Raw genomic sequence first — 21965 nt, forward strand, 5'->3', positions numbered from 1 at the left:
AATTATTTTAGGAAATGAAGTAAAGTCCTCATTATTATACTAAAACTAAATGAAACAGATAATGGGTATGGTCATAGTCATAAACACTTCCACCCAAACCGATCAAGCATACATCTTTCTTCTTCACTGTACTATTTTCACAAACCAGAGGTATTTGTTAAAATCTGTTTTGAGGTTGTTTTATAAATAAACATTTGATTTTTCAAAACAAGAATATAAATTGAAATTTACTTATTCTTTTATTTTCATATACATATGTGAAATTTACTTATTCTTTTATTTTCATATACATATGTGAAATTTATGAGCTTAAAAAAAAAGACTGTTTTGCTTTTTCTTCCTCCTTACTATTTATACTGTGGAAAATACATATATTTTCTTGCTTTCAATTTTTCAAATAATGCCTCAATTTAAAGAGATTTAATCCTAATAAGACTGTATTCTTTTCAGACCTATAAAAGATAATACTTCTTTGGAGGATAGCATTTCAAAAGGCCTACCTGCTGATGAATTTAAACAGCTATATGCCTACCATCAGGTTCACTAAGTGGCCTTAGTTTTAAAATTAATTTAAAATATGTATTTAAGTGTTCATCCTTGGCTATGATTTACTGTAGTTCAACTGGCAAAGAATGCCAGAGATAGTCTTGACAGACCAATTCTCAATCAGTGTTGAAGAAAGGAAAGCAAGAAGGAAAGAGAGAAAGATCAGATGAAACAGTCTTAAAATAAAAATTATATATTTAGTCTTAAATATACATTAGAAACAACAATTCCTATTTCACCATCTCCTGGAGCTTTATACAGAACTAGAATTTTTTAGTGGAAAAAAATTAGTTTTATTAAAAATCACATATATTTGTGAAACACTGAATTTCAGTAGTATTGTCCAGAAAATATTTTTAAAGAGCTAGAATTACTTAAAAGTAAGTGAATAACGGCAATCTTGTAAACTAAAAAGTCTACCAATTAGCCATTTGTTCCTCAATCTACTCCTGAATAATGGCAGTCTAGTAGAGTAAAAAGTCTACCAATCAGACATTTGTTACTCAATCTACTCCCAACCCAGACTGTGCGTTCTGCTTAAATGTCCTGTTTTGATTTTTAAGAGAGAACAAAGAGACTGACTGAGAAGGAAATTGGGAGGTAAATGACCATAGAGAAACTGAGTGAACACTCAGGAACCTGACAGAGCCCTTTCTTCTCCTCTGAAAAGGGAAAATTCAGGCCTGTCAAGGGTCCTACAAGGGTATCACACAGAAGTGCACCTTAAGATCTAGTCAAGACCTCCCCCTCTAACTGTGGTCAGTTACACGGAGAAAGAAAGAAGCAATTTCCTCTTTGCCCAAAGGAAGAAAAACTAGATAGAGAGGTGAGCACAAGCTACCAGAATAAGACTCACAGCGGTCAAGAACTAAAACCAGAAAGCGTGTTATAAAACAAAACTTGCAGGGTTGTATGTATTTATCTGGAAATTATGAAAGATCTTTGCATAGTTCAGGAATAGGCTTCATTCCAATCACCTGCCATTTAAAATAAAGGTCAGGTTTTGAAGCACTGACTCAAGAAATGTCATTCCTATCTGGGACTAGGGCTGGGGAAAACTATGGTTAGGTTAATTAGTGAATGTTAATAGTTTAGATGTAAAAACAAAAAAAAACCCCAAAACCCATCAGTTCAGTCGCTCAGTTGTGTCTGACTCTTTGTGACCCCATGAATCACAGCCCATACCTGGTAGCAAATCACACCCTAAGTGAGGGATGAGGGAATAGGGCCATCAGTAATCCATAATCACAAATTTTAATAAAATATTATTTTAATAGAGACAACATAAGTTAAATAACACTCAGCTTAAGGTCAGTAAGAAATCTTCCTACTTTGTTGATGAAGTCATAACCCAGAGCCTCCTTTTCCTTTAGCTGAATACTCAATTTATAGACATAATAAAGAAAAAAAAAAAAAGAACGGCTTCAGTGTCAGTTTTCTTGCCAATGCCAACACATAAAACAACGTTTAAAAACATTCCAGCAATATTCCAGATTGCTACGTTCTGCTCCATAGACACACTGCTTCCATACACAAGACTGACGACAGCAGAGTAGAAGTGCAGGTACAGTCCCTGGGAAGAGATCTCACCATATGAGGAAACAGCACTAGGCTATAAAAGTTGATTGCAGTCGGCATCCCTGCATTTCTTCTTGGAGACGATGATGGTATTATCAACTTTAAATCCTTGTGGAGCTTCCCCTCTTTTTCATTATGCTGAAAACAACCACCTCCTTGATTGGAAAAAAAATCAGCAGATATGCTATCATTTTACATGGTGTAGCATACAGTAGCTCTTCAGAGATGAATCTGAGATCACCCCTTTGGTGTGGGTGCAGTACATCTTGGTGCCATTACTGTAAGAATTTTTTTCATTCTGTAGTATTAGAGTTATCAGCAGTCTAGTGCTCATGCAGGTTGATGCTTAAATGCTCTCTGGCACTGCAGAAAAATTCTGGGTAAATTTAGTTCCACCTCTGTTTTACTCTTTATTTCGGTTCTGACATCTGTATTTAAGTCACATTAAGAGTACCTGTGAAGTTTCGATCTCCCCCCATTAAATTTACTCCATGATCACTAGGAAACATTTAACACAAGGCTGTTTTAACAACTTACAGGGTCTGTAATAACAGTTGCCAACAGATGGACAATCTGAATGCCTTAAATTCATTATTTGTAACTGATATTCACAGTTGAAAGCCTTTGACTTGTGAGAACGACTATAATAAACTATAAGACACAATGAAGTTTAGAGAAATGTTCTGAATCTTGAAGTTTTCTTCTTGAATTACATATACTCACATTACGAGTACCTGTGAAGTTTCTATCTCCCCGCACTAAAGTTACTCCAAGATCACTAGGCCACATATAACACAAGGCTGTTTTAACAACTTAAAAGGTCTATAATAACAGTTGCCAACAGATGGACAATCTGAACAATTTAAATTCATTATTTGCACTGATATTCACAGCTGAAAGCCCTTGACTTGTGAGAACTACTATAATAAACTGTAAGACACAATGAAGTTTAAAGAAGAGAGATGTTCTGAATCTTAAAGTTTTCTTCTCCTTGAATTACATATACGAAAGGTGAGGGCTAACAAAACTTTAAACTGTTGTTAGAATGTGATTGTGGGCAAACCACAATCCTTCTGAGCCTTGTTTATTAATATCATTATTATTATTTGGTCTTCAAAAGAAGGATCATTAAAGGCTATGCTATCTGTTTCACAGCTCTGAAGTTTTAGGACTGTATAATAAAGCATCTTTTTCTTCTTTTTATCCTTTCCTTAGGTTTTCCTAAAGAGTATATGGGATGATATGTTCAGTAGTGGAAGTGAAAACTGATGAGGAAAAGCTATGAAAATATTTGTTCAGATAAAGCATAACCAGGGGTGAAGTGGGCACCTATATTGTAACCTTGCTGCCTATGAAGAGGACTTTAATTCCCATTAAAAAAAAAAAAAAAGAAAAAAAAACTTTAGAGAAGGACGGAATATGAATACAGCTCTTATCCTAAATGCAAGAACTAATGAGAACACAGGAGTAAATACACAAAAAGTCACAGGGAGATGGCCTGAGACGTTTTCCTCTGCCATATTCACTAAGTAGAGGATTTAAATGAAAATTACTATATGTAAGTCAATGTACATGCACACATACCAACTCAATCTCACCCCAGACACAGAGTGAGGCTTCCTTGCTAAGGAAGCCTTTTTTTCTGTAATGTACTAGTCAAATGTCATGAAGACAGAAAATTACCACTTAAGAACTAACTACTCAGACAGTTACTTTAAACATTTTTACCTGAGTCTAGATGCAGCTATTACCACACAGCCCCAACTAGGATGGGCCAAATTTCTCACAGCCAGAGTGGGTTATTTATTCAATTTTAACATTAAGATAATTAAAGAACAGTCCTACTAGGCCACCAAATTGTACACTTTAAAGTAGTTAATTGTATGTTATGTGAATTTCAACTTAAAAAAAAAGGTACTGTGTTCTTTAAAGGCTTTATAAATTATATGGAAGGGAAAAAAAGCTTTGAGGCTGTTGCTTATAACACAGCACAATAGTAGGTCCTAGGACCAACCAGGAGCTGCAACAGCAAACTGTTCAAAGCACAGTATGTTCTTAGGGGTTGGGTTGGAGCTTTCAGGAACCTTGAAAATAATCATAAAATGTGAAGCTGGCTAAGAACAAAGTGAAGTCAATAGCTGCTTTATGAAGTCTGGTGTGAAGGAACCTGAAGAAAATGGATTGGCTCTCGAGTACAGTAATTTCCATTTGGTTCATGGAATTTCTAGGTACTTCAGTCTAATTCTCAAGCAGCTTATACTGCGTAGGCCTGCCTTCAATTCTAGGTACCAATAGGTGTAAACTGTATTTTTATGTAACTCAAACTTAGGGTAGACTCTCCAAAGCTCCAAGCTACCAGACTCTTCACATGCACCTACTTCCTCTGTCTAAACCTTTCGCATCATAAGTAACACACCCCCTGGGGATACCTACGCTGTCCAATCTCACCTCTGGCTTTCCCCAGGCCTTCCCTTGTACTATGGGTTCACATACTCCTACTGTGCTTTGAGGAAGCAATGTTCCCTCCACTGTGGGATGTTCTCGTCTGGATCGCCTTCAACTTATAGGAAACATGATTCAGGATTCCTCTGGTAATACCATGCTTTCTACAATTCTCTCACACAGTCTGACTTCCTACTCTCAACAAAAGGACTAGAGGGAAAGCTGGGCGAGTAAAGACCACAGGGGTAATGAAAGCTTGCCTTCTTTCCAACCTCCAGCCCTAATGTTAGACATCTATCTACAATCCTTTTTCTGGTTCTCACTTGTCATGTAGTGTTGAGTGGTCATCACACTGACTAGTCTCCTAATCTGTCCTTCTCTTAACAATACTATACTGGTTCTTTGTCCTCATCAACATATAAAATCAATGAACTCTGGATCACAAGATTACATCATCAGTTTTACCTTCTTAATTATCTTTGTGTTCTTTTCTCTTCACCCTCTAAACAAACTCTCATATATGCTTTGTCCACTCCTGCTGAATCACCACAACATACAAAACTATACATGTCTGACTCTTTTAAATTTGATCCTTATCTTGACTCAATTCTTAAATTTCTTTCTGATGAATTTCTAGGCTTATTCTCACAGACTTCTTTCTCTCCCTCTTTTTTTTTTGAAAAAAAAAAACCAACAGGTTCCCAACTCCAGTCTTTCACCCCCATTTTCTCATGATATGCATCTAAGAATAACTCATATGAGCACCTTCATCTAACCTCATTTTCTCTAATCTCATCTTCTTTCGCCTAGATTTTCATATTGTTTTTTACAAATAACAAAGGAAGATATAGCCCATCTCGATTAAGTTAAGTTATAACCTAACCTCATCTCAGGGGCGTATCTCTTCCGAACACCTACAGAAATCTTTTACTCCACTGGTTAGCCTATCTTCTCTTCCATACTATCTATGCTGTTCTCTCACTCGACTCTGTAAATTCTGTTAAATATTCAGCTCCCTTATCTTAAAGCAATGCCTTCTAAGATCTACGACTCGTCTAGTTAGCATCTTGTTTCTCCCTTCCCTCTTGTTGCCAAATGTCTTTAGCCAATGACTGCTGCCTCTACATTCCTGACATTTCCTCGTGAATCCTAGAAATCTGCCCTTCCATCTGTATCTTTTTATGAAAGTAGCATTTTTAAAGATCACTAGAGACATGGCCAAACCCAAAGGCCTTTCCCTGCAACTCATTCTGACTTCTAATTCATAATTTCTTCTGCAACCCTACTAGTATTACTATTTGTGTCCAGGCCATCTTATTTTCACTGCTCAGCAATGACATACAGGAACTACTTTCTAACTGGTACTAATTTCCAGCAAATGTATCAATCTTCTTAAAACGCTGCAATCAAGTTACATCTTTGCCAAAGAACACGTAGTTCTCTACCACTGACCACATCCACATCAAGACTAAACTCTTCTTCCTAGTTATCAAGGCTTTTGCACATTTACCTCACCTTCCTACGTGACCTGTGATACCTCAGACAAGTCCCTCTCCTTACTATCCTCTCCTGGCCCTTCAAAGACCGTGCTAATCTCCATCCTCAATTTTTCATTCAATCTGTCCCCTTTACTGTATTTCCCAATTCCATCATTTAATTTCAAGCCATCCTTCAAAAGCAAAAGTCAGACATTTCCTATGAAGCCTTTCTCCAAATCTGCCTGAATAACTTCTCTAAATCCCGTTTTTACTTCTGTATCAGCAAAGTGTCTAACAGCATTTCATGTGTGACTGTTCAGCACAAGGAGACAACATAGTAGATATTCAGATAAAAAGACTGAGAGGAGAAAGACACAGCACCAACAGCAGAAGAACTAGCCTGAAACCAGATACATGACTTAGTTATATTTTATAGAAAAAGACATATATAGCGTCATTTTGCAGTATCACCTCTTTTAAAGAAAAAAATTTTTTAAGTTATTGTGCTCTCAACTGTATGATATGCACCTCTTAAGCAGATATGGGAAAGCTTCATCATCAAATAAACCAAAGAATCCAAAACCTTACAACTCAATATAGGATAAAATGTCCTCTCGCTTTTATATATGCACTCGTAACTTGGTGGTCTTTATTTTGTGAGTTTCAATAAACCTGCAATTCGTTCCTTGCTCTTGACTCTCTGAGGTAATGCCTCTGTACGAGTAGCTCCCTATGTACCTGTATTACAGCAGAAGAGAGCTCTGTCAGTCTTGAAGGTGCTTGGAATACTGTACAAAGAGGAGCCATGTCAGTAAAAATGTGCACACAATGCAATGAAGCTTTCTTTAAAAGAATATATATATATATATAGGAATCTATACTGAACTACCACAACACTAAAGAATAAGACATGAGTATATGCCCATGACTGAGCAATACTTCAATTAGAATAATGAATGTATGTCTCCCCTGTTAAAATTTTTTTCACTCTCTCTAAATTATCATACATTTCAAAATTTCAAGTATCAGTATTCAATATCCTTCGTTGCCCTGTCAAAGCAATGAATAATGAAATGAGTGGACTACTATGGCTGTTCTTATAGTTAAAATATATCAAGGGGTGACCCTATAGAAATAATTGAACTAAAATTGTAACAAGACTGTTATCCTTGATAATATATAATAGGATCTATACTTTATTTAACTGGTATCCCTCAAGATCTACCTCGAGCCACTACGCAGAACAGGCACTTAAATATTTAATTAATTCTCTGCTGAAATAAGAGGAGAGTATACAAAAGTACCACCTGTAAAAACAAAATGCAACGGTAGAATAAAAAGGAAAGTATTATTAATCAGAAAATATTTCCTAATGGAATCTTTAAGAAAATAAAAAGAGGCACTTAACATTCATCATATGATCAAAATTATTCAGTCCAGGTCTATATCCTACAGTGGCACTAAGAAGTGACGCTCTAAATATTTTTTTAACATTTTCTCCCTCTTCAGCTGCATGGGGAGATGGGTCACCAAACGCTTTGACAAGTCTAGTAACAATGAATATTCTCCCCCCCGGCAAAAAATGAACATCTGTACACACATACAACTCATAAGCACGTCCAAGGAGTTTTGTATTCCAGGTTAAACATTTCTGATTTAAGGAAAAGACTAGTCACTTTTGAAAAGTTAAGGATATAAAAGCATATAAAGCTTCCCTTGTGCATGACATATTAATCATGCAAGGAATTTATCAAAAACTAATCTGAAGTTTTTAGAATTTCTCATTCTTTACCATCACTTGGCTTCATCAGTTTACGTGCTATGTGAAGCAGTACTTTCTTGTACGTGTTGTGTAATTTCTTCTGAGTTTTAGTATAATCAATTTTGACTGATTTTAGGACTTCACTTTAAAAAACCATAACATACATAAAAGTAAGCAAAATAGTGAAGCTTAATTTTTTAGGCTTACAAAGTCTCAGATTTACAAAGTTACTTAAATGATCATCTTTCATCCACATGAAAATATCTAAGTTGAAGCCTAATTACCCAAGAAAGCATTTCTCTGTTTACAGTGTGTATGTATAAGGTGGCACAGGAGGGGAAGAAGGCAGGAAGACAGTTCTGGGCTCTAGCAAGTCAGATAAATTCTGACAGTTTTGTGGCAATGGCCAGGAATGAGAAAGGAGAGAAAGCTACCACAGGAGAGAAGCCTTGTTTTAACAGGTATATTTCTCAACACAAAGAAGAAAGTAAATGAGAGCTAACCACCTCTTATGTTTTCATAAGAAGATTCAAGCAATGAAAGGCTTGGCTCTGAAGGCTGGAGAAAACTATGCACTAGGTCAGCCCCAGCAGGGAACCCGAGTTTGTCCACAAGGCCCAGGAGCCTTAGCATCACAGGAGGCATTAAGTGGATGTCTTGGCCTCTTACAGCAAAAATGAAACCACAGTCAACACATACTAAAAGGCTTCATATTCAACACATACTAAAAGGCTTCTAACGAATTTATAGTATTTTGTTTGTATTTGCTAAATTTCTTATAATGTTGTCCTAAGTCACTCCTAAATCAAAAGCTGAGACTGTCATGTATGCAGAAATCTTACAATAATAATTTAAATGGCTAGATAGTTGTTTCTATACTCTCAACTAACCAAATTGAAGAATATCTAAGAATAGATTTTAGTTTACCCCCTATACTTCAGGACAAAGCCATTTAATTTGTGTATTTTATTTAATGGAAAGTTATTAGACTTTACATAGAAGAGAGGTAACCCTGAAAATTCCAACTCCAACATGATATTAGTATCAGTTCCCAGTAAGGTGTTTCATTATTATTATCATCATCATCATTATTTTAAATCTTTAGGCTTCCTTTTTTGTTATTCATGATACTCTTTTAATATTTTTTAAATTAAGGCATTATCTTTTATATCACAATTGTCCTTTGAAAATCCCAAGAGGAGATCTGACTTTCCCTTTTCTTCCCAGATGCTTAATTTAGGCAGAACAGTCATGTTTTCTGAACCAGCTCTGTCTAATGCTGAGTACTGAACTCAGCTTATTTTCTTTCATTATCAGCTTTAAAACTATTTCAAGAAATTGTTTATTATCCAAAAAATCACTTCACATTATATCCTAATAAAGTGCACCACTATTCTCTGTGATTAAAATTACCTATGACAACTTACGTGGCCTAATTTTAGAGGATCCCCAATCTCTTCTCTTCCACCTTAGTCTCATTCTGGTCAGGAACTTGTAATATAGTTTTATTATCACATTTCAATTGTGAAACAATGAAATTTCCAAACAAATATCTCACAGAACTACCATTTTTTCAATAAAAGTTTTACACTACTATGGTTGCTTCTCACATACAATATTTACCCCATATTCAAGTTTCTGATAAATCAATTTTAAGTTGAAATTCTGTTTCTGAGGCATTTCCTGGTATACTAGGCAGTGCATTAGGAAAAGAGATTATATTGCATTTAGTCTATAATAATTATCTCTTAAGCGTCTCTATATAATTAACAACCATTCAAAAAGAAAGTGCAAATGTGCAAATGAGAAAGAACAAAAACAGTTTCTAAACAGGTAATGCATAATAAAGGACATAAATCCATACAACTACAAACAATTGCTGATAACATCCTTCTGGGCATTAAATGACACCACCAATTCTGTTTTATATGTATTCTTTCTTCTCAAGTATTCAAAGAATGCAATAGACATTATCTTCTTAATTTCCAAATTTCTCATGAATATATTAGGATATTACCATTTTTTCACAAGTCAGAAAACAAGGAACTACCATTATCTTTGAATATTTTCAACAACAGAGCCAAAGTAACAATTCTAGCTAATCTCATCTGGGATCTTAATTAGTACTACAAGTTTATTTGTGTGAGTTAAAAAATAGTATCACTCATGAGAAACAATGCCAAAATTATTATGCTAATAAATTGTGTTAAAGGCCTAATGAAGAAATACTTTAGCAGCTATATGAGGTAACACACTAGTTGTAGGCATGAGGAACGTTTATGTTGGCTCTTTTGGGTGTATACATTAAATGCAAAATCAGAAAGGAATCATGCAAAAATCCGGTTGCCCATGCAAGCACCCCAGAGTCTAATCCTCTCCTCTCAGTTCTGTTGTCAGGCCACAGTAGTGTGGAGACTTGTAGGCCGCTGTCCTTGTTGTAATGAATGGGAAGAGGCTGACAGTGGCATGGTCGAAACCTTCACCTCTTCTTCCCCTGTGGAAAAGTCAGTCATGGTCTAGTTATGGGTGACTAGATTTGTTAACAGTCCCTTTAAAAATGATTTCAATATTTGGAATACTGATACATATATAAAATACATGCTTAATGGCTGGAATGCGGGTGTGAAACAAGACATGAATTTTAAAATATAAACTTATCAAGTACCTAGAAAGCACTTACACTCTAATCACACCCTTAAATTTAATACTATGTCAGATTTAAGAACAAACAATAGATTCAGAATTATAAATATACAAGAAGGAAAAAAAGAGACCAGGAAAGCCATTCTTTTCCAAGCCAATTGGACCTTTTATATAGACACTCCTAACAGTAAGTAGTATTTTGTGGGGAAAAAAAAATTAAAACTAAATTCACAGAAGTGAAAATGTGAGTTTTGTAAAGGGCAAAATGACAAATCCATGTTTTAAAAGCAGTCATTATGTTTAGAAAAAAGAAATAAAAAGATATAAATATTAGTTTAGCAAATTACCATATAGCATCTGAAAATTCAATGTACGCTTTTGAAATAATGAGAAAATAGTAAAAGGCTAACAATACAATGATCCAATTGACTGAAAGTAAGATGACTACTTCTAGGTCAAAGAACTATACATGAAATGAGATCAGTTCTCCCAATTATAATTGATAATGACTACAAGTGACTTGTTTCATCAAGTCACTGTTAAAACAGTGAATTCAGAAACAAAGAATTTTCTTTAAATGCCCTCTCTTAAGTAAAATTTGAATAAACAAAAACATGAACAAAAATCTAAACCTGAATGGTTTCAAATATTTTTCTAGGTATATTTTGAAAGAACAATGCTCACAGACTTAGACTATTATTTGTTTCCCAAATAATTTTTAGCTCTATAGAATAAAAACATCCTGGAAGAAAGTTCTTTGAAAAACAAATCTGCAAAGTTACACTTGGAAAGATAGTTTAAGGGATACCATGAAGAAAAAGACTGTGTCTTTAGAACAGGTTATTTCATAGTTTTTCAGTAAATTGGCAAATATTCTATAAACCCCAAATATATAGCAAGAAGGCTGTGTAAAAGAAATTTTAGAGTTCTTGGTGAGGACATGGTACTCCTAAGAACTAAGCCAGAGATTAATTTTCATCAAGTCAATGAAATGCATTCTATTTTGTAACTGCAGGTTATATTCCTGAGCTGGGCCAATTGTCTCATGAATAGATAAAAAAGGGACCTCCCAAGAGTGTGAGAGCAAAAATCAATTACTATGGGAAGAAAGCCAAGTTAAAGTAAATGCCAGTAATCAATACTGTAGTGAAAAACATTTCAGTTACTGAATCTGAGACCTGAGTTCCTACCTTAAATCTACTACTAACTGAATGTGTGACTTCAAAATTATTTAACCTTTTCAGAAAACAGCTTTGCCATTCCTAAAATGAAGGAGTTGAACAGGCAGGTCATTTTTTGGCACAGGAAAAGTTATATTTTAAAATAAAAGCACATGGTTCCAATAACAAGGACGATCTGAATGGACTTCACTACTATTGGTTATTAATCCAAGTTTTCCCTCAAGAATATTTATTCCAAAAATCCTTCTCAATTTAGAAAACTGGATATGCAGCCAAGAAAATGCTGCTAAAAAGATTTCACTTACGAAAATAACTGATTTTCAACATGTAAAAAATGTTTTCAATTAGGCAGAGGAAATGGAAACCATGTTTATGTCAAACCTCTGGCAACTGTCCTTCCCATGATAGATTTCAGATACATCAATTTTTAATAACTAACTGAAACAAATCAAAACTTAAAATTTAAATACAAATGTATAATAAACACAGACATTTGGAAGATACAAAGGTGACTATTTACTCCTAACTAAAAGTCAGAAACCCCATCTTGCTCTACGTATCTAAAGAATAAATATTCATGATTTTTGCAGTACTGAATACTATCTAAGCATATCTTAAGTGGCAGACCTTGCTGAAACATATGTACTCTCCTTTATGAAGCTCTTAACAGTTACCCTGTGTAAGAAACCATGATATTCACTGCAGAAAATAGAGTTAAACCTTTTTCAACAGTTCAACTCAAGTACAGCTGAGTTACAACTAGGGGTGGGAGGCAGATATTGCCTACATATTAAATTGCTTCAAATAATTTACAGTGAAGATGTATACAGTTTTCCAGAATTTCAGGTTGTCACTTCTAATTGTTACTGCAAAACCTCAATCATCTGGCTACAATTATAAAACTATTCTGTTTTCAGGCTTCGCACATTCAGTATCCTGAGGTATTTGCCAAATATATATAGGCCATGGAAGGGTTCTGTATAACTCCTGATATAAATTTTAAATATTTTGGTACATTAACACTAAAATTTCTTTAGCCATGGGAACCTTAAGAGTTCTCTAAAAATAAGCTTAATTATAAGTCACCACTTAAATACCAAGCTAGTATGCACAGTCAAGAAACTGAAATAACAAGCTCTCCCCACCTCCCAGAAAATAGAACAATGATTCAGAATCTATAGTCGGTGACTTCATTCTTAGAATTTCTGGGGAAAAAAGAGTATTCTATGCTCAGTGGTTGAGTATATGCTTTAAGAAAAGAAAAACCCACGAAGATAGGATCACGATTTAATGCCACATTTTTCTTCATGAAGTATCTATTCTAGATGAAGACTTCAAATGACCAACACGAGGTCAACTACCTTCAAAAATCAGTGACTACTCATCACCCCTGTGGCATTTCTGGAATATCTACCAGCTTAAAAAATATTTGGTTTAAAACTGCTCTTTTTACACTAATGGACAATATGATAACTATGAAATCAGAAGAACATATAATTTTTGAGGATGGTCACATAAGAAGTCAAACGAAAGTACACGATGAAGACAGCTAAGAACTAGAGTTCCACAAAAGGATCCTCCTTCCTATCATATCAAGCCCATGCTGTTCTGCCTCCCTGACCGAGCTCCCCATCCTCTCATCCACTCTCCAAAACACATGAAGCACCTCCTGGTACAGAAGGTAGTTCTACTGTTTCTTAATGTAATGGCACACTAAATTTTGCCTGTATGCCTTTATTCGGGAGTTTCTACCAACACAAAAGGTCTTGCCCTTTCCCTCCTGCTAACCCAAATCCAGGATACAGATCAAGTCCTAATTCTTCAATGATGCTTCCCCAACAATTTATAGGCTCCACTGATGTGTCTTGCATTCCAGCATCAAATAGTTACCACCTTCATACACAGTCTTATTTCATCTTGTCAACTACACTATACAGTATCTGGAAATAATATCTGCATTTTAAAGTTTTTCTGCATTATCCACATGGCCTAGTTCATTGTTGGGCAGATACCCAAATATTCATAGTAGTTGGTCTAATATTCTATTGTTAAATGTTTAGAATATTTAGGGGAAATTAAATTTTTGGTGTTATAATGTTATGAGATGCACTACTAGTAATTTAAATTTCACACTTCTAAATGATTGAAACAAATGAAAACAAAACAAAATTATATTCTAATATATTGTCTTTGAAAAAAGTGAGTACCAGGAACTGAACACTTAGTATTTCTTAAGTGAATATCATGTAGAAGAGGATTGAAAAATGTCACTCTAAATTACTTACTAACTACCATGATCAAATGAACAAATATCACAGGTCCCACCACTGTGCAAACTACTACATTAGGTGCTATCATGGTGGTGGTGGTTTAGTTGCTAAGTCATGTCTGATCTTTGCAACCCCATGGATGGGGGACCACCAGGCTCCTCTGTCCATAGGATTTTCCAGGCAAGAATACTGGAGCGGGTTGCCATTTCCTTCTCCAGGGGATCTTCCTAACCCAGGGATTGAACCCGGGTCTCCTACACTACAGGCAGATTCTTTAACAACTGAGCTACAGACCCCAGGTGCTATCACACTCATGGGTAAATTAACTTGACTGTATCAAAAGCCACACAACACATTTTCTTAACCTACCTACTTGTCTTGAAATTCAAATGCTATAGTCACAAAGAGAATCGAACCAAAGAATTTTGATGGCTCTCTGAAAATTTATCTATCAACCTTGCTAAAAACAAGAGAACAAATGTCTTGCTGGTGATAGCACATTATTACAGTAATACTGTGCCATGCCGTATCACAAAGGCCAAAGACAAGGGATAAAAATAAATTTTGTGAGTTATGTAACAGAGTGAAGGACTATTTTATTCTACTTGATTCTATTCAGAATCAAGAGAAAACAAACTCTTTCAACAGTCATATATAAAGCCCAAATCAAACTTTGAAAAACTATTAATAAGAAAGATTTCTTTAAATACAGAAGTCACTTGATCTAAAAAATATCGTATAAAAGCCAAAAGTTCTGAAACCTTCAAGGGTAGCAGTACAAAATCAGAAATATTCTGGCGTCACTTACAGGAATCTAATATTTACCCCAGAAACAAAAATAGGACAGACCAAAAGGAAAAAATCTCTCCTTGAACAATTTCTTTTTCACAGAAAGTATAATTATCCACATATGATATGTCTGTGAAAATTAAGAGTTCCCAAATATTATGTCCTTTATTATATAAGCAGAGTTTTGATGTGAGTGTGTGTCTATCAGTCAAAATAAATTGTGAAAAGGAGTTAAGAGGGTGGCTTTATCCCTCATGCTCTCACTGATTATCATCTCTAAAAATTTTTTTTGAACCAGTTTACTTTTAGAATGTATAATCAGAATTTTTGGTGTTGGACATTATGGTACCATAATTTCAGAGCCCATTTCTTTTTTCATTCGAAAAAGACTTATATGCCATAAGAAAGTATGGTAACTATGCTATTAAGTAAAATGCTTCCAAGCAATAACCAGGTATAATACTCCACCATCCTTATAAAGCTCAATATTACAAGGCATCCATCCAATAAAATTTTTTTTAGATTATGATAAAGAGTGTTTCCCATTGAAATTTCCAAGACTAATGATAAATACTTTCTGTTATCCAAAAGCACCCTCCCTACCCACCCAACAACCTGTAGGCAAGAGTTATTCACAAATTCTCAAAGGCTATAAACGAACCTACCTGCTATAGGGATCCCTCCCAGACCTGTGTTGTGCTGTGGCGGGAGATTCAAGTCCAAGAAATTACTATTTGAGGTGGGGTTTGCTGTGTGGTTCAAGTGCATGATGCTATTGCGTGGAAAGGCCATCCAAGGATAGCGGGCTGCCTGGCCTGGAAAACTGAATGAATTATAAACCGCTCGGTGCTGCTGAAATTGAGGGAACCTCTGTGGCAAGACGGAAAAGGTACTATTCAGAGAGTTGGCATTCGTAGGTGCAGCAGGATGCAGGAATCCAGAGCCTGGACCTTTGGCGGTTGTAGTGTGTGACGAGGAGTTCTGGAGAGATGTGGGCGAAAGGGAAGGCTGGTCTTGGACTGACAGTTCCTTTTCAATCAAGTCTGCTAAGGCTTTTCGAGTGACATCAAAGGGATCAAAACCCAAGTCATCCTCTGGTTGTTTAGAAGAACCAAAGCCAAACGCTGCTTGCCAGTCTGTAGAGGATGATACTGGGATTGTTTCTGATGGGAAGAAAAATAGTGATGAATTTAAAACATATATCTCACTTCCATACTAGTGAAACATCATACTGTATAACACAAAGGCAAATAAATACATGCAAAATCTGTTATGATCTATAAGAACATTAAGACTGTAAAATTATAATTGGCCTCAGATACTTTAAACAATGATTTCATTTTTAAGTTACTAACTTCAAAAACTGAATGATACAGACTGATTTTGCTCATCAAGGAAAACAAAGTACTACTTGAAACCCAAATCATACTCTCAATTATTCATCATCAAAACCCAGAATAAGTTGTTTAAATAAAATAAAGTAATAAATATGGTCAGAGAATTCAATTACAGTTTATTTTTAAAATGTATTTCTCAAAGACACACATATAAATAATTCTGAATATATGCTTTATATACTACTATAACAATGAAAAAAGTATCTATTTAATCTTTATATTTTTTTACATTGTCTTAATTTTATGCTATCCTTCACATTAATGAGAACAATTGAATGAAACTGGAAATGGTTCAAAATGCCAAAATATAACTTTCTATATTAACATACTTTTTTTGTCAGCTAGGAAAACACTTTTTAAAATATAACTATATAAATACAAATCTAATTAAAAAGTGTAAGCCCTTACTATTAATACTTCCTAGAGGAATAAGTATTTGAATATTGAAAAAATGATCTAATCCTTCATTTCTGGAGAAATCTGTTAACACAGTAACTTCTATATCATACAACTCTTACCCAAACCATCCAATTTCTTGCAATTTAAACGTTTACATTTTTATGAAAAAAGAAGAGGACAAAAACAGCATAACACTACACCCAGCAAAGGTCTGATTTTAGTCTGAGGATAATTACTGACACACGCAGTGTGGTTATGTACCTGATGTGAAGAGGCTCTGTGGCTCTGGTGCTGTAGGCCAGTCACTGGAAGTCTGTGGGGAGCTGGGGAAAGGAGGAAGCCCACTTGGGATAGGGTTGGGATGGCGAAAATTATCTGAGAATAACGACTGTGACTCAGTTACTGCTCCTTCAAAAGGAGACCGTGCACTGTGATTGGATGAACTGATGGGGATGACTGGATTGGATTTTGATAAACCAGGAGGTGGTGAAGGTGTATCACTGTTAGATATCTAAATAAAATAGGAAAAGAAAAGAATAATCAACATAAATTTATATTATATACAATAATATGCCATAATTTAAAGGGCTTGCAATGAAAGGTACTAGAATAGTGACCTTCAAAAATGGGATACTTAAGAGACTTTTTACAGGACTGTATGAATTTTCAAAAAAATCCATCAACTTCGGACTTCCCTGACAGTCCAGTGGTTAAGATTCCACACTTCCACTGTAAGGAGCATGCAGTTTGATCCCTGGTAGGGAAACTAGATTCCCACATGCCACACAATGCAGCCAAAAAAGCATCAACTTACATATGTACTCTTTTATGTAACAAAACTGACCCTCCTGAAAAGACACAGCCAGTATCCTCTCCTTTTACAACCTAATTTCTCTCACTATTTCTTACTCTCTGGGATCTAACCAAAGTATTTTGCCCAAGAGTGAAAACTTTCTGGAAGCCAAACACAACTTTATTAGAAATATTCAGATTAGTAATGACAGAGTGTCTGACTCTTAAGGACTACATTTTCTTTGGCAAACTAAGTGATTCCCAATACTTTGGTTTTAAACAAGACGAAAATATCTAATCAAGTTGTTTCCAAACACATCATTAAAACTAATTTTTATAATAAATCTTAATATGATTCTTAGGTATTTAAAATTCAAGAGTTTGAAAATTTGAGTGATATGGACATAATACGCTTTCTTCCATTTACTTATATATACGAACAAACAAGATATCTCAGCACTTTTATTTAGAAAAACGAAAACACGATTAGATGGCTGCTGAAACATCTCCTTGTGCCAAAGGGTAACATTCATCCATGGATACAAGAAAACTAATTTTAAAAAGCCCTATCTACTTCATTAAGAAGTAAACTTCCAATATAATTTTAGCTTTTATGTTAAACGATTTTTTTTTTTTTTAAAAATCAGGTCAAGTAGGATGTACAATTTCCAATTGTTAAAGACGAGGTTGTGTAAATAGATGAGGGAGTAACAAAACATTCTGATACTTAAATCTCTTGAATACTAATTAAAAACCAATAAAACCTATTTATTTAAAAATACAAAAACTTATAATAAGCTGGAAATTACATCCTTTGTGGCTATTCTAAACTTATTATGAAAAAATATTTAATGTTAACTTAAAACATACAAGGGGACATGCAGATTTTCAAATTCTTTCATGGAACTTATGAACAAAAAGTTTAGAAAAGCAGTGTAATTAGATTTCGCATTGTGGGAGACTGCACATTCTTTACAGAAGAGATTAGAACTTTTTTTTTTTTAAAGTAAGAGGGTATGCAGAAAGTAAGAAGGCATAGTGAAAAGCTAGCAACCAGACAATATGATACAAGGTATGCTCTATAGATTAGGGCCTCATTCAGTATCATACTGGATACAACTTTGAAGTTAACTGTTTGATTTAACCGTTTCAAAGCCCAAAGTCATTTGAGGAATGAGGGAAACTTGGGGGAAAGGTCATTGAAAGAAACAGAAAATCAAAGTCAGTTTGGAACTAGCAGATACAAACTTATATATAAGGTGGATTAAAAGATCCTACTGCATTTCAGAGAGAATTATATTCAATATCCTAAAACACAGTGGAAAAAAATATGAGACAGAATATATGTATAACTGAGTCACTTTGTTGTACAGCAGAAATTAACACAACGTTGTAAATCAACTCAATAAGATTAAAAAAAAAAGAAAGTTAAAGTTGACAATAACGGACAGGGGAGAACAGGACAGAGAAACAACTCAAAATTAAGAATGCAGAAGGCATGTTAGTCTGGGACCATTTCATGTAAGGTCAAAAAGACCAAGAATATCAGGGATTCTAAGGACACTGATGTATTGGTACATAGCAGAGTAACATATTTTATTTTCTCGGGCTCCAAAATCACTACAGATGGTGACTACAGCCATGAAATTAAAATTTTCCTTGGAAGAAATGCTATGACAAACCTACACAGCGTATGAAAAAGCAGAGACATTACTCGGCTGCCAAGGGTCCAAACAGTCAAAGTTATGGTTTTTCCAGTAGTCATGTACAGATGTGAGAGTTGGACCATAAAGAAGGCTGAACACTAAAGTATTGATGCTTTCAAACTGTGGTGCTTGAGAAGACTCTTGAAAGTCCCTTAGACTGCAAGGAGCTCAAACCAGTCAATCCTAAAGGAAATCAACCCTAAATATATATTCACTGGAAGGACTGAAGCTGAAGCTGAAGCTCCAATATGTGAAGAGCCGACTCACTGGAAAAGACCCTGATGCTGGGAAAGATTGAGGGCACGAGGAAAAGGGGACAAGAGAGGATGAGATGGTTGGATGGCATCACTGACTCAATGGACATGAGTTTGAGCAAACTCCAGGATGGAGAAGCCTAGAGTGCTGCAGTCCATGGGGTCGCAGAGAGTCGGACATGACTTAGGGACTTGAACAATGAACAGCAACTGTAACATATAGTCATAATGATACTTCTGCATCATCAAGAAAGAGTTACATTATGCTCTATTCTATGGAGAAAAAGATGGCTAATTACTATACATTTAACAAAGATGTGCACTAAAAGTGTTTTTAAATTGTTTAACTATTTAAAGTATTTTTCACTATCTAGAAAATTCACTTGCATAGAAGGACTTATTTCAGCAGATGGCAGGTAAATAAGGGAATACAGTATCACAATCTTACCTGCTGAGAATTATCACCATTCCCTATGCTGAGAGAATCAGAAGGTTTGTCAATAGGGCTGTAAAAAAATAAAAATCAGAGTAAATTTATTCTCCTACAACCAAAGCCTGAAAAATAGACATTTTTTCATCTTAACATTTACTGAAGCACTCCGATGCAAAATATTAGGTTAGATGTTGGGGACACAAAGTGTAAGATAAAATCTCTATCCTTGAGCGACTTACAGTCTAATACGAGACTCTCCAAAAACGACAAGTGAAACCACAGTTTTGGGGGGGGGGGAGTATACTAATCCATTATTTAGTTTATGCCCATGATAAACACATTCCCCATTAAAATTCTGAAAAAATTCTAATTTTCTAGGTGCTTAACAGAGGGCATAAAAGGTACTGAAATGTCATCTACAGGTTCTTAAAATCAATACATTTTTCATACTTCAATAGCCTAATCATAACTTTAAGAGAAGGCATATGTAAGTGTATACATATACACACATAAACACATACACACCACACATGACAAACAGAAAGAAACTTTCGTGCCTCAAACAAAAGTAGTAAAACTTGATTTCCATAAGACAAAATGCAGTATCATAGTAAAGTAACGCAGATCTAACTCCAAGTCCATTTTAACTCATCTGACTTTAACAAAAATCTTTATAAACATTACAACACTGCCCAAGCAAGCAATTTCTATATCAAACTTTAATCCAGCACATGAACAAAAGTTTTGGCACTCATATAACTAATACTTACTTCTGATATAATACTATAGTCAAAAAACTTAAGATTCCAAATAACTGAAAATTATTTTATTGCCTGGAAACATATAAAGTCACCTTACAAACCAACAACTTACTGGAAACATATTTGATCGCTCTGCAATAATTTCATAAGAACTAGTACCCAATCTGAATATCAAGTGCATCTTCTACAGAAACACTGCCAGATACTCTTAAATCTGACTGATAAGTCTGAAATTTACTTGAAGAACACCTTTACTTATTATTCACAGTATATCAATAAATGAATTCATATTATTGTCAAGAGGGTAATCCTAATAATTTTAAGATATAGTTCTGGGCCCACCAAATTTAGAGGTAGTTGGGTAACAAGACAGGTGCACAACAAATATCAGTCAGTGTCAACTATTAAATGAACTGTTTAAACACTAAGTGCCATAAATCTTTAGAAGAAAGAGAAGCCACTCCAAGAGGGGCAACTGGGAAAAGTTTCCTAGGGAAGTTCAAATTTAACTAGGCCCTTAAAAAATATTTACACGTTAGAAGGAAGAGAAGTGGGGGCGGGGGGTGGCAGACAGCATTAAAGACAGGATTAGCAAGAATTTCAAGAATCAAAAGGTTGTAGAAAAGGTTGAGAGAAAGGTAATTAGTTTAGCTCACATACAGGATGATTTTAACAATGGGAGGTAAGAAGAGAAAGACACAGAGGTCAAAGGAAATTTTTTTGAGCACAAAAATAATGCAAATAAAGCAACGTTTCAGAAAGATTAATACACTTCAGTGGTATTAAATACACCTTGTTGTACAACTATCACTAACATCCATTCCCATAACTTTGAATTTTATAAAAATGAAATTCTATACCCACTGAACAACAACTCTCTATTTTTCCAATTTCTAGTATCTACTATGTACTTTGTTTTGATGACTCTGACTACTCTAAATGCCTTGTGTATAAAGTGTAATCACAGAGTATTTTTTTTTGTGACTAGCTTATTTCATAAACAATAATATTCTCAAAGTTCATGATGTTGTAATATACAGCAGAATTTCCTTCCTTTTTTAGGCCAAATACTATTATATTGTATATATGTACCATATTTTGTTTGTCCATTCATCCATCCATGGATACTTGAAATTGCTTCTACATTCAAGCTACTGTGGGTAATGCTGCTATGACACAGTGTACAAATACTGCTTCAATATACAGCTTTCAATTCTCTTACATTTATATATAGAAGTGGAATTGGTGGATCATATGGTAGTTTTATTTTGAAATTTTCTGAGGAACTGCCGTATTTTCTTCCACAAAGGCTGTACCATTTTAAATTCTCACCAACAGTACACAAGGGCTCCAATATCCCCACATTTGTTCAAACACTTGTTTTCTGCTTTTTTGATGGTGGCTATAGCGAGTGTGAGGAGAATGGGTATGAGGAGGTATCTCACTGTAATTTTCAGTTGTATATTCGTAATGACTAGTGATGTTCATCTTTTCATATGCTTAGTGGCCATCCACAAATCTTCTTTGGGAAAAT

General features: G+C 34.9%; 1 protein-coding gene across 1 annotated transcript in view; it reads right to left on the reverse strand.

Moving 5' to 3' along the window:
* Positions 1–21965, reverse strand: part of CNOT4 (CCR4-NOT transcription complex subunit 4) — a 150864-nt gene that overhangs the window by 14788 nt on the left and 114111 nt on the right. The window contains exons 8-10 of the mRNA XM_068972514.1: positions 19686–19743; positions 16747–16996; positions 15355–15852 (exon numbers count right to left, since the gene is read on the reverse strand). Of these exons, the coding sequence (XP_068828615.1) occupies positions 15355–15852; positions 16747–16996; positions 19686–19743 (806 nt within the window). The remainder of the gene's footprint in view (positions 1–15354; positions 15853–16746; positions 16997–19685; positions 19744–21965) is intronic.

The sequence above is a fragment of the Capricornis sumatraensis genome, chromosome 5 (assembly GCF_032405125.1).
Source record: "Capricornis sumatraensis isolate serow.1 chromosome 5, serow.2, whole genome shotgun sequence".
In the NCBI taxonomy this organism is placed as follows: domain Eukaryota; kingdom Metazoa; phylum Chordata; class Mammalia; order Artiodactyla; family Bovidae; genus Capricornis; species Capricornis sumatraensis.